General features: G+C 40.0%; 1 protein-coding gene across 1 annotated transcript; it reads right to left on the reverse strand.

Annotated features, from left to right (window-relative positions):
- Positions 1–1,167: 1,167 nt before the first annotated feature.
- On the reverse strand, positions 1,168–13,532 carry LOC117541451 (transcription factor E2F3-like). Its single transcript, XM_034208611.1, has 8 exons — positions 13,251–13,532; positions 10,974–11,094; positions 10,119–10,249; positions 8,211–8,299; positions 6,830–6,988; positions 6,448–6,562; positions 5,585–5,726; positions 1,168–5,142 (listed from the first exon to the last, which is right to left on the reverse strand). The coding sequence occupies exons 1-8, from the start codon at positions 13,530–13,532 to the stop codon at positions 4,844–4,846; spliced, it is 1,338 nt and encodes a 445-aa protein (XP_034064502.1). The 3' UTR covers positions 1,168–4,843.
- Between the last annotated feature and the right edge of the window lie 613 nt (positions 13,533–14,145).

The following is a 14,145-nucleotide window of genomic DNA, read 5'->3' on the forward strand; positions in this document are numbered from 1 at the left end:
CAACACCACCAGCATGAACCGTTGATAAAAGGCAGGACGGATCCATGCTTTCATGTTGGTTACACCTAATTCTGACCCTACTGTCCGAATGGTGCAGCAGAAATCGAGACTCATCAGACCAGGCAACATTTTTCCAATCTTCTATTGTCCAATTGAGGTGAGCCTGTCCAAATTGTAGCCTCAGGTTCCTGTTCCTAGCTGACAGGAGTTGCACCCGGTGTGGTCTTCTGCTGCTGTAGCCCATCTGCTTCAAGGTTCCACCTGCTGTGTGCTCAGAGAAGGTCTTCTGCATACCTTGGTTGTAATGAGTGGTTATTAGAGTTATTGTTGCCTTTCTGTCATCTTGAACCAGTCTGGCCATTCTCCTCAAGACCTCTGGCATCAACAAGGCATTTAAACCTAGATAATTGCTGCTCACTGGATATTTCCTCTTTTCTGACCATTCTCTGTAAACCCTAGAGATGTTTGTGTGTGAAAATCCCAGTAGATCAGCAGTTTCTGAAATACTCAGACAAGCCTGTCTGGCACCAACAACCATGCCACGTTCAAAGTCACCTTTCTTTCCCATTCTGATGATCAGTTTGAACTTCACCAGGTCGTCTTCACCATGTCAACATGCCTAAATGCATTGATTTGCTGATTAGATATTTGCGTTAACGAGCAGTTGAACAGGCATACCTAATAAAGTGGCCAGTGAGTGTATAGAGATAGAGATATGTAAGAGAAGAAAATTAAAGTGCAAATATTAAGGGTCGAATGATTCTAAATTACAAAAGTTCTGATCGATCAGAAATAAGAAAACTTATTTACGAAATGTAAGAATCCTGATTGTCCTTTACAATATTTCTCTATTCTTTATGTTAAAAAATCTTTAGGCAAACTCGTTATATGTGCAATAATTAAGATCAGTGTATGGCATGGAATAGTGGCATTTGAATGTGCCAGATGCCCCCGGAGCAGCTGGTTAATATTTGACAACAGGTTGGCTCTTCCATATATTTGTGAAAATCCCTGATTACTCTACTACTGCCTGTTGAGCTTTAGTTTAAAATATAAAAAAACAGGGTGCATTGTGGCTTAAAGTCAAATGGACCAAACCATTGTCTCATAATGGCCCCCCAATCTTAACAGTCTCTAGAACCAAGCAAGGCATAATAAAAAAAACACTTGAATGTTCATATTGCCTTTATTCAAATGTTCAATTACAAACACCCAGAGTACAAAAAACAATTCCATGTATTCCTCCCCCAAACCAAACTAATACAACTCAACTTTCTCATTTATCAGATGTTAACAAAACTTGTATAACTGAATAACATACATAAAAAACAGCAAATCTGTTTACCTTAAACATTCAACAGCACACGATACTCACCCATGCATTCAAATTGTGTTGTGATATTACAGCTTTTTTCTGTAATTAGTGGAAACAGGCAGCAATATCATAATTCTAGTAATTTTTTTCCTATAAAATAGTTAACTTTTCACATAACCTTTACAGAATATTTATCCATAAGTATATTGTTTTTGGTAACAGCCTAAGAATAACCCTAGGAAAATAGCAGGAACAGTGCTGTATCAATCCTCACTACAGCTAACACCACATTAAGCCAAATGATAATTTTCAGTAAGGTCAAATCACACATCAGAATCACACATTAGAAATTAAGAAGCTGTCATTGTAAGTTACCCATAACACATTTTTCAGACTAACTGGCAATGACATTAGCTTAAGCGGTGCAATAAAATCTTTAACATTCCATTAGAAAGCCATTGAAAGGTAGAAATCATGTTTCCATCATGTAAAAGTGGATAAAACATTGGGACCAGATTCTGGTCGCTTGAAATACATGGAGGAAAAACATAATTACCCAAGTAAATGTCATCGAAAATAGTACAACAGCGGTCAGTGAACCAAATGGGGAAAAATATTGAGCTTGATTTAAACACTTATAAAAATGCACTGATATAAATATGCCTATAGGGAAACCGTTCTGTCAATCAGAGCATGGATGTGCATTTAAGTCAAACTTTACATTCACTTATAGTAGCAGCAATATTTAATCAAAATTATGCTTACTAAGAAACTGTATTTTCTCCAACTGAATGGGTGAAGTTCAGGTTAAGAATTGGGTTTTGATTTTTACAAAGTCAAAAAGCTGTTTCAACAGGCTTCGATAACTTCCATGAAAACAAAATTAGCACAAAAAAAGGGGACAGACTCCCTCACATCATTCCAAAAATAAAACGGACACACGGTGTCACAGAAGCAAAAAACCCCTGACACTTGAGCAGAGGACACAAGTCACTGATCCTGGTTCAGTGATGAACAGTATGAAGCCATTGCCATCCTAAAGGCCAGTAAAGGGCAGATAGGCCAACCGTGAAAGAATGACGGCATGTATGCATTACTGAATGTGTACTACTTTTAGGGATGCTCTGGATTTTACAAACAGAAAAAAAAATAAACTAAATAACTTATGGGAAAAAAAAAAAAATGAAATATTGCAATACTGCAATTTGTCCACTTCTACCAATCAAATGCACACCAAGTTATTCAAATTTAGATTTTGACAGCATGAGACTGGTTAATGAGCTAAGGCATACTCAATATAATCAGGGTTTGAGTAAAATCTTGCACACAAAGACAAAAATGTGATTCCACATCACATCTAAATTATACAAGGGTAATTTCTATGACCCAAGGGAATTCAAAGACTCATACACACTATGGCATACCTCTATGCCCTATTACTATTGTACAACATTAAGTGAGAGGTAGCCCACAGTACCTTGTGCACTGAAACATTTAGAAAACTGTACATCAATTTACACATGGCAGGCTTACTCTAGCAAGCTTGATCTTTGACATAACTCACACATGCTGCACACGCAAGTTCTCAAGGGCACATCTATCGGGTCAGGAAAAGTTTACACTTAACAGCAGCAATATTACCTGCGGCCGCAGGTTTCTCTGGGTTAGAGGCCAGGGTGTTAGACAACATGTCTGTGTTTAGATACTATCAGGGATTAAAGACAAGAAACTATTAGAAGTCACCAGTAATGCCATTACAAACGGCAAAGTAAAAACACATCTGGACAGCTCTTAGTTCACCAAGACCTCCATATGGCTTTTCTTGATTCACTTCTGTTCAGACTCAGTGGCCTTAGACAAAATTATTCCCAAGCCTGATATGGAACACGGCTTGCTGCACCGAATTTGCTAAATGTACCAAATAGGATATATTTGTCCTTTTTTCTCCTTTCCTTAATGTCGTTATATCCTGGTTATGGAGGGGAAAAGCCCTTCATCACATTGTTGTCTAGGCGACATTCATATTAGTTATTTCAAGAATATTAAAATCTAATCAAATTCAACAATTATTTAACCTAAAAAGACGAATGCACACTTATCCTGTGTCCTGCACTGCTTTCAGTACACACCAAGTAGGCAGGCTGCATCAATAAGTGGTTTAAAGTAGAATTGTACAGATTAGCTCAAACCACAGTATAATTTTACAGCACAGTCTAAGTGAGGGGGCATTAGGGTAAGTTGTGGTATGGCAGCTTCTGCTGATGAAGATGAGGTGGGTAGGCAAAAGCAACAGCAGCAAGATAATGGATGTTTGGGTCCTGATTTCCCAAAGCATCAGCAAGAGAACGAGTAAGAGATGATATTCAAGTTTGCATATCATGTGTACTAATGGGCCACACTTGCACAAGTACATCAAGTGTTTCGGTTTGACCCCATATCACCCAGATATGATGGCTTTAGTGTGTGCTGTGAGCACGGGGGTCATAACGTTAAACATCACAAAGTGAGGTTAACCACTTGATCAGTACATAATAGGCAGACCAGGTGAACAGAACAAAGGTCCCTTAATACGTTGTACTACCAACTCGTTTTTGAATATGATATTATAATAATCCCTGTATCCTCTTTAAGGCCAAATAGCACAATGACACGTTTCTGAGCAGGAACACAGACAAGACAGGTGACCAAAAGCTCAGCCTGCCTAACCGTATGATAACAACTGTAGTTCTGAAAGGCGTGTATCAAAATAGTTGTTTTATTTTTCCTTTCTAAAATGTTTTACATTTGAACACACAAAATGCCTACTTTAGAGTCAGAAGCATGAGCTTTCAATCACAGAGCCTTGGTGTAATAGAATGCAAGCATTAGGCCCAGCAGCACATGGCATTAACACATCCGGATGAATTTTGACACCTGACAATAAAATGCATCACTGGGAATGCACAGATCAACCCAGTCTTTTTCTTTTTTGCCAAAACAACATTTTACAGGCTTGTTAAATCCTCATTATTGCAGGATCCTTCAAGATTTAAAACAGTAAACACATTTGTATCTGCATTACTCCTGAGCACGGTCGAAATATTTGTGTTAATGTCAGGTGGTGTGGGGGATTTACCTTCAGATCTGCCCTGTCTTTGTTCGTCTCTGTACAGTGATATCACATGGACATAACGTCATACAGAGTTGTGGATATCCTTCCTATCCTTATTTATACATAAAAACAGACAAACTTTCAGATTGACCCCAACACCCATCTACAGGAGGCCTTACAGAGGCTGAGAAAGAGTAGGGATAGGTCTTAACTCTGACCAGTTGTGTCTTTGTGTGAAATCATGCAAGGCCCTTTATTCGTTACACCATGACAGAAGATGGCATTTTGCCCCACTGGGATGGAAAAAAGGCTTCAATGATTCCTTTCCATCTATTAAGAATGGGTTTCACTAACTACACAGTCAGTCAGAGGCATCCAAACCCTCACTGATCCTATATCACACTTCCATGAATGTAATCTGAATTTATGAGCTAATGCTAGCTGCACAGAAGATCATCCAGGCCAAGAGAGGGCATTTTATCAAAGTCACATGCGTCAAACAAGTCGCTGATTCCCTGGTCATCTCCCAAACCTAAAAGGTAGTCGTCCTGGTCCAGAAGAGGAGGCCCGAGGTTTAAGAAAGGCCCCAGGGACGCTGGAATCTGGTCTTCTGTCTGCTGGAGAAGACTGGTGTAAGGGGACGAGATGGGGGACAGAGTGGTGACGGACACTGCCGAGGAAGAAGAAGAAGGTGGAGCTAGGGAGTCGATTGAAGAAGTGGTCGTGCAGGTTGGACCTGTGTGAGAAAATGGAGTCAAATAGTTATTATCTCTGCATACCCAAGGGACCATAACAAGTCCTTCATATAATGGTGTTTGCTGCACTAGGGTACACTATTTTATTTATTTATTTGAATCCCAAGCGCCAGTGAATCAGGGCTTAAACCAAAAGTTACATCTATTACCAGCTGTGACATTTTCCACAACATGGGAAGTAAGCTTCTTAAAATGATGTATGTGATAAACATAAAAACATTTCTCTTGTCACAAAGTGGCAGTTGCAAAAGATCCTTGCAGAAAATGTCACAGACTGTTTTGAGTAGAAATATATAAAATGATTTAGTTATAAATAAATACATTTCATAATCACAAATTATATATCTTCAAAGAGAAAAGGAAGATCAATAAAGTATATTTGCATTAACAATTGCTGCACATCCCTGTGTATCTGAGACAAACCTTGAAGGACTTTGAGGAAAGGCGAGTTCCCATTGATGTCCGTGCTGCCGTTTTTTACAGGACTCTTAGGGTCATTTTCCTCATCTGGACACAGAAGGACGTCTATGGGACCCTTAGTGCTGGTCAGGTGGATGGACAAACTCTGGAGGATCAAATAAATAAAGAGTGTTTCAATGAAAGCATGAACTTAAAACAAGCTACTCCTTTTGCATTTCTCCTCAACTTGTAAAAGTTTTAACAATGTTTATATACACAAGTACGAAAATGACATTTATAAAACTGCAGGAAAAACACACTAATTGTTTGCGAACATACATACAATAAAAATATTCTGGTTCATACAACATTGCAAATGCCTTTCGGCGTAGAATTCCCTTTCCTAAATTCCAAATCAACTTGGAATTGTGCACACATGACTCGGCCTCCTATCACTCCCCGTAACATTCCCTCACATGCGCAGACTAACTGTTAACGTTCAATGCAAGGCCCCTCAAATGTTTTAACATAGTAATAAGCCTGCTGATTAATGGTTGTTTACGTGAATTACAACAAGGAAAGAAGTTTTCATGATGCAATAGAGGTGGTGTGGCCGTGAACAGTTGTTCCTTCCTAACAATTGCCTAACTGTGTTGAAAACCTCATTCAGACTAGATTATCAATACAGATAAGAATATCACAGACCCCGTGTAAGACTTAATTATTCATAGTATATTCTGGGCAAGGTAAAAAGTCAATTTCCCCAAAAGTTCAACTGTCCCTTTAAGGGGAAATATAAGTCATAGGTCAGATGACAAGTGAGAAAGAAGCAGAAGTTAAGTCAAGACAACAATGACAGACTGGTGTTTTTTGGTGTTTGAACATACCTCATCAGGGTCTGGTACTTCTAGTTTGGTGTCTGTGGGCGCTTTGACGACAATAACAGTCTGGTCTCTGAGGTTTCCAAGCTGTTTGATGTCTTGGTATGTTACATAGGCATATGTGGAGAAAAGGTTAAAGAAATAATGCTATAATGTCAGTACATGTTAATACTTCACAAAGATTGTTATCTAATTACAGAGTTGGAATATGAAGCCTTGCACATCTGTTTAGGTTCTGGTCTAAACTGATTTGAAAACAACCTCACACAAAGAATTAAGCCTGGTTTACCTGCAGATGTATGAGAACATAGTTACAGGAGGTTTAACCACTAAAAAAAGTTAGAAGCTAAAACTTTTGAATACCTGTCAACAAACAATAAAAGGATATTTCTGGTTGCTTTGCAAGTCGCTCATGTGTCTCATATCCATGCTACATCTCTGGATGAGTTGCTCGAGTCTCTGCTCTTCTTCTGCCAGCGCAGAAACTTCTGACGTTAGGATCTGTCTCTGGCTCAGAGACCCCTCTACCTCCAACAGACTACACCCCCTGCAAGAGAGAGAAAAGAGTGAATTAAAAAGAGATTTAGTGCTAGTTCACTTGCTGATATATTACTCATTACGTACATACTGGTTTTTAACATTTAGTACAACAGATTGAACAGTGAAAAGAAAGCATTTTACACCAGATTGGTGTTAGAATATGTGTGCAATATTTGTTCTGCATGCCGATACTGCAGAGGGTATAACTCGGAAGCACAGAATTGTATTTTCAACAGATACAAATATCCCAAGGGTTCCCCTTTTTAACCTATAAATATCCTCTTTAAGGCACAAGTGGAGTAAAAATAACAACAATGAAGAAGGTCAGAGTGACAAACATGTTTTGTAAAAGCAGACGGAAATATGTTTGATGTTTAAAGCTTTTTGAGACAAATTTAACACAATAGGTTTTCTCTGGACCTTTCTTAGTTCGGTGTCTGTTATGACTTTCATTTATTTTAGCAAACTCCAAGTCTATGCACCACATCATATCCCAGACATGAACAAATATGGGCCTTATTTAAAAGGAAACGGAAACAGTATACCATGATAAAACCAACAGAAGGATTGATCACTGTATGCCCGGTAAGCACAGAGGCTTAATGTCTGTTCCTAAACGTATGTGCTCTTAGTTATTACTGAACAAATGAGGGTGTAATTACATTTTCAGGGTGAAGTCTAGAACATTCAGGTATCCTAATACTTTGATGTGGCAACAGTTTGCAAGCAGCCACCTGCCTGTCTGTGCTCTACAAGCCAAGGAACACTTTAAAACCTTTTTATACGTCAACATTTATGGTAACACTTTTGCCGCACCAACCCAAGAGACTCAAACGTTTTTTGAGACTAAACTAAGTTTGATTCAGGTCTATAAGATGTCTCCTCTTTCCAATATTTGTTTGTGACGCTAATTAAAGTCCAGAGCACACAGATTTCCACGGCAAAGTAGACAAGTCTCCATTTCGGCAATTTATTTGAGCCATGTTAATCATCAGAAATTGAGATTAGTCTTCTATACTATGTACGTAAGATCTTTGTGGGTGCTACCTGTTTACTATTCAACGTTGGAACTTTCAAAAGTTTCCAACTCTACAACAATTAGATTACTCAAAAGATGGAGAAGGTAGAGACACAGAGAAACCAAAATACAAGAATGTGTTCAAATATGTAAGAAAAGAACCGTAGACAAAACATCCTATTAAAAAGAGTGAGACAGAGGGACCACTCACATCCACTGAATGTTGTTCTTTGATTTCTTCTTGATGAGGTGAATGCCTTCTAGTACATTGGTGATATCATACAGCCGCCTCTTCTGTACCTAAATGAAGAGGATTATGGTATCATTAGTAACTCATTCAGTGGTGAATATTACTGCGTAAAATACCAAATGTAGCAATAACAACACAGAAATCCACAACTTTTTCAACTGTCTAAGCAGATATATTCACTTGAGATGACCCTGATACCAGCGTTTCCGCCAGGGGGGCGTCTTGCCATCATTTGACGCCCTTATTCAGCTCAGAGCGCCCTGAACTCGAGCCGAGGGTGTCCAAAGAAATAAACAATTCGAGAGAAGGTCGAGAGTTGTTATTGCTTGAAATGAAGAAAAAGGACAAGGAAATCCCTCTGTTGGAGGGGCAAAGGATTCTAGTGGGATTATTTTCGCCGCCAGCAAAGCGTGTGTTCCTGTGACGGAAAGTGTACTACCGGCGGTGCTAGTGGAGCACACGCGTGAACTGCGAGCGCCGGAGCCTCGCAGTGGTGAAACTGAGGCTTTGTGGTAAACTGTGGTAACATGAAGAGCCGGCTCTTTTTAGTGAGCCGAGCCAAATGATCCGGCTCACTTAAAAGAGCCGGAATTCCCATCACTAATACGTAAAGAGATAGTAGGCTTGTTTGAGACGAGCGAGACCGACGCAGACCTGCGCAATTGCGATCAACGTCTTGCTAGTGCGTTGCATGATGGTTAGTCATTTTGTCCGACTTGCTCTGGAGGCTCGCCTACATGAGACGTTGAAATCTCGCGGGACAAAGACGCCCGCAGCCTTGAGAGCGAGGCGCGGCGAGGCGGCGCAGTTTCTCTCCACGGGCTGCAGAAGCTAAATGCTTGATGGGAAACGACTCGCTGGTATCTCGAGCTGAGCGCTCATTGGTGGTTTTTACCCCGTGCTGCTGATGAAACTCTCCAATTGGCTCGGCAAAAGTTTGTTGTTGTTTTGTGTCAGTTTTACGTCGCCACTTCCATTCACATTTTTCATCATTGTTCCACAATGTTTATCATGAAATGAATATCTATATATTTTATACTATACTTGCACTGCTTACCGTTTTCATACTTTATATATCTTAGCATATTCATACACACTGTTCATACTGCTCACAGGCTGATATCTAGTGTATTCATACCCCTCACTGTTTATTCATCATTCAATTCATTCTATATTTTATTCTGTAGATTGTGTACATTACTTTTCACTTTACTGCTTGTTGCACCTGGTTAGAAGCTAAACTGCATTTCGTTGTCTCAGTACCTGTAATATGGGCAATAACAATACAGTTGAATCTAATCTTGAGCAGGAACAAATGTATTTACTTAGTACATATCTGACATTAACGATTAAACATATTTGTGCATTCTTTATAAATGCAAACCGAGTCAAGTCAACTCCGGAGGTGGCGGTATACACCTTAAAGTTGTTTGCAATCCGCCAAAAAACCGAGAGAAGAAGAAGAAGCCGACTCCGAGCTGTCCGACTTCAGGCGAGCTTTTTGAGACCTCCCCCGGCTGCGATCGGCTATTCTCGTCTACTTTCGAGGCGAGCCGCAGCTCGTCTCAAACAAGCCTAATATCTATAAAGGGACAGCTCAATTCAAAATTCAAGTCACGTGACACATCGTGACGTCACACCCCCTGCTCTTGGGGTGGACGCCCTCTCAGCCCTGGTCTGGTGGAAACACTGCCCGATACATTTTCTTGTCCCAATCTTATTTCTTGGTACTGATGCTTAATATTCTTCACAATTTTTGGCAGCCTCACTGAACAGTATTTAGGAGAACCACATGAGCTGTTAGGTAGATTCTCTTTACATAATTATGAATCTTGTGTCTGAGCCTTTTCTGTTGGGATATGAAAATACCTGTAAAGTTTCAGCGGCGAGGTTGAGGTCCAAGACGCCATCAGAAGACTGGGCAAGAAGGTCCACAAACTTCTTTGTCAACAGGCCCAGAGAGGTGTCGTACCGAGTCTTCTCTGGTGGAGACTTTGGGGCTATGGTAGAGGGAAAAAAGAAATAAAGGAGACAGGACAATTAGTACAGCATTAGAAATGGTAAACTTATTTGGAAGGAACTTGTAATAATACATTCCCTAATAAACAATTATATTTGGAAGGAGGAAGCAAAATCAAATTGTTGGTAAAAAGGTTAATCCGATCACAAGGCTCCTCTCATCACCCCGACTACAGGACACAAAACTAAAAACAAAGAAACTTCTTCATTTTTTTTAATATGTATGCATTTTACATTTCAGCTCCACTATCTGTTGTTCAGGGAAAAATAAAAGGATAATATAAGAATTGTTATTTTGTTGCATGACAAAACAAATTTTAAAAACTACTACTTTACTAAAGAACTATGAAACGATGGTGTATTCCTAAAAAATGAAGCGTTGATGCTACTGCAACGCCCACAGCAATAAGGCAATTATTTGATTGTGGGTACTGTTTTAATGCTTATTACTCTCATACATTTACTATGAAATTACTCTCGTCAAGGGCTGGGTTAAACTGTTGTTAGAGTGAGAATTTAACCATTGATGAGTATGTCTATCAGATCACACTGTCCAGTTTGTTGCGCTGAATGAGAACCTGAGTTGGACCTTAAACAGCATGGACACGGTTCTGTTTATGGAACTTTGTGACAGAATGACCCTGAAACATTATGCTATAAAATTCAAGGTGACATGTACAAACACAATGGGAGGGGGTTTCTTACTTCTGGGTGTTTTTAGCCGTGGCCCATTGGCCACCGCGGAGCCCCCTCGGGCTCTAGGAGTCCTGGTTGGTTCTGACTGGTACTGGTGGTCTGAATCATCGAGCGCCAACCGCCTTTTTGCCTAGGGACAAATATATATATTTTAACAGCACATAGGGCAGGTTTGGTCCTTTGGCAGGCATCTTATCTTCACGGAAACCAGAAATGGTATGCGTTGCTAAATCTGTCATTACTTTTATCTGATGAGTCAGTTATCTTCAGCACTCTAAAGCTATCACGGTAAATAAACTAATGTTTTGTTTTTGTAAAAAAAGTTGATACAACAAAACTTCATTCTTATTTTGACCACTTATTTGTATGTCCCAGGAGGAGATGTCCAAAAGATTGTCATAAAGCAGTTAAAAGACATTATTTTGTCAAAATGCAAGTGTAACACAAATTATGTTTATGATGTTGAGCAAACCCAGTGGTTTTTAATTCTTCTTTTCTGATCGCATTGGCCAAGACAAACCCTAATAGCTTAAGAGTGAGTCACGTACATGGGTATGATCACATAGCTGCACAGTAATGCCAAAGGAAACCAATATAAGTATAAAGACAAAAAGGAGATAGCAAAATCAACACATTGACTTCAATATTTTACAAGCTGGTTACTGTCAAAGAACATAAAAACAAGTAATTTTCTGCACCACATTAACCCATTAGGGAAAACAGTTTTTGAAGAACAGTTGGGGTATAATCCATTGTTTTATTAACCTAAATCCACATTAATCTTTGCCAAGAGTAAAGGTTTCCAATGTCCAAGCCATCAGAATCAATGTCTTCTTTTGTAGCACAGGTGTCACCTGACAAAGGTTAGGTACGTTCATCACTGTGTGTTTCAGCAATAGTAGACATTTTAATGTCTATCTCGTCACCACTGTAGTATTTATAACCATGGTTAGGCTCATGTAGACTGTGTTCAATATTCCAGGTAATTTATACGGAAAAAGCTGAATTGACTATAATAACCATTTCTCTAACACAAGTTTTTCCAGGTCTTTTCTTTCATCATCCTAAATTGGAATTCAAGTATGTTTTACTGTGACATGACAGTAAATAGTCTCATCAACCAGGGAACCATTGGACTTCCATGTTGGCCATAATCCATCCTGTTCAAGTGTCTGAGCAACACACTAGTACCCGGGTGCTGGTCTACCCCTTGAACCTATGTGGAAGTATTACATTAACAATCATATTTTGAGTTAAAGTATAGTCAACCTCATATTGAATACTTATTTCATCTTGCCCAAGTCTGAGAAGGAATAATATGCCCTCTGTTGACAGTCAAAATGTCAGCCATTTTATATCAGCAAGCAGCTCCCCTCACCCCCTGCCTGGTCATAGCTAAAGCTTGAGATACAGAGTGTGGTTTAGTTCTTTAAAGATGAATAGCCAGGAACAAACCAAAACCCTGAATGCTGCTGAAACTATTTAGTGTGGGTTGTGCAGATTGAGAACACAGGAAACGTGCAATCAGTTCTACAGCAACAAACTCGAGTTTCACTTTACTTGGCATTAAAAGAAGTGTTACACTTTATTTACAAAAAGCAGGACATGAAGCACTTGTGCAAAAACAAAGTCAAGGCCCACATCGTGTTATGTTGTCCTTTGATAATCAATACTGCTACTAGCCTTGAAAGCTAACACGTTTGAGAGCTTCATCCAAGTTGGCTTGCATCTTCAGAGACGACTGGGAGAAATGTCTATCGAGTAGTTTTAAATTGAACTGAAGCTTTAGCCAAGTTTAATCCCATTTATTTCCAAAGTTTAGCGCCTCGTGTCCTGTCAGAAAGCTAACATTTAGCTAACTAAAAGCCAAGCAGCCCAACAATCCCCCAACCCCCAAATTAGGGCACCAACAGCAGCCACTAGGCCATCGCTAACGTTACTCATCTCCTTCCAATATTTCCATCTGCCTGCAAGGGTGAAGCGGACTCAAAAGCACCATGAAGTTAGCATAGCACGACTTGTAAACGTTTCTGTATATGTATAACAAACTTAAACTCGACGTGTGCTTTAAAACAGTCAACATAACACATAACTAACCCACTTGGGCAACTTAGCTAGCGGTAGTTAGTTAGCCACCTCGCTAGGTTAAGGCAATGCTCTGGCTAAGCAGCTAATGTTAGCTGCCTGAACAACAAGCTCGGCTAGCCTAGCAAGCTAACATTTTGTCGTGTTTGTGGCTAGTTGTAGCAAGCGTTATATGTTAAAACGAGCTGTATAGATTATTACCGGCGGTCTCCCCAGAGCGGGTCGTTGTCCTGCTCCGTTTGCTGCAGCTTGTTGTGGAGTTGTGTAAATGTTGTTTATCGAAGGATCCAATAAACACACATTTGATGTCTGTGTAACGTTGCAAGGCGGTGGGGTGGTTATTATTTGGATATAGGTAGCGTTGGCTTGACTGGGGTTTAAACGATCCGTGAGAGTTGTTAAAATTATATTATTGTCCAAATGAGAGCCCCCAACCCCCGCTAAAATCACTTTGTCCGGAGCCGAGGAGATCCCTCTTCTCATCTTGCGTATTCGGGGTAACCCCTTTCTTGTCTCTGTACTTTCAAGCCCGTATATCTGCTAATCCTCCGCAATAGTTACAAAAATAATCAGAGCAAAGTAAAGATGAAAGTCTGATTGATCGACTTTTGTAAAGTATTTTTCCTCAAGATGGTGCATTTAGGCAGATGCAACGGATTAAAAAGTAGCACAACTCTCGGTTCCCCCGTCTAGAAATGGCTTCAGGAAACGGCCTGATGAATGAAGGGATACGGTTTACGCGCTCAAGAGCCCTCCCGCGAAACTCAGATTTCCCGGCAAATTTTTAAACAGAATTTACTTGTCAGACGCTATTGGTTCTTCAGAGAGGAGTCCCCACCCATATTACAGCCGGATCGGCCAATGACAGCTCAATATCTTGCGCGCCACGTGTTCATTGGCAGTTGTAAACAGGCAGCGTCACCTGTCACGCCTTGTGTGTTCCCTGACAGGACGCTAAGTGGCGCAAGCGACCAATTGTGCTGACGAGACAGGGCTGGAGGGATATTTTCAGCCCGTGGTGATCGGCACGGCACCCTTTCTCAACTCTATTCAGAGTGACACAATTATTTTAGGGCATTACATACCCTCAATATAC

Source organism: Gymnodraco acuticeps, unplaced genomic scaffold, assembly GCF_902827175.1.
Source record: "Gymnodraco acuticeps unplaced genomic scaffold, fGymAcu1.1, whole genome shotgun sequence".
In the NCBI taxonomy this organism is placed as follows: Eukaryota; Metazoa; Chordata; class Actinopteri; order Perciformes; family Bathydraconidae; genus Gymnodraco; species Gymnodraco acuticeps.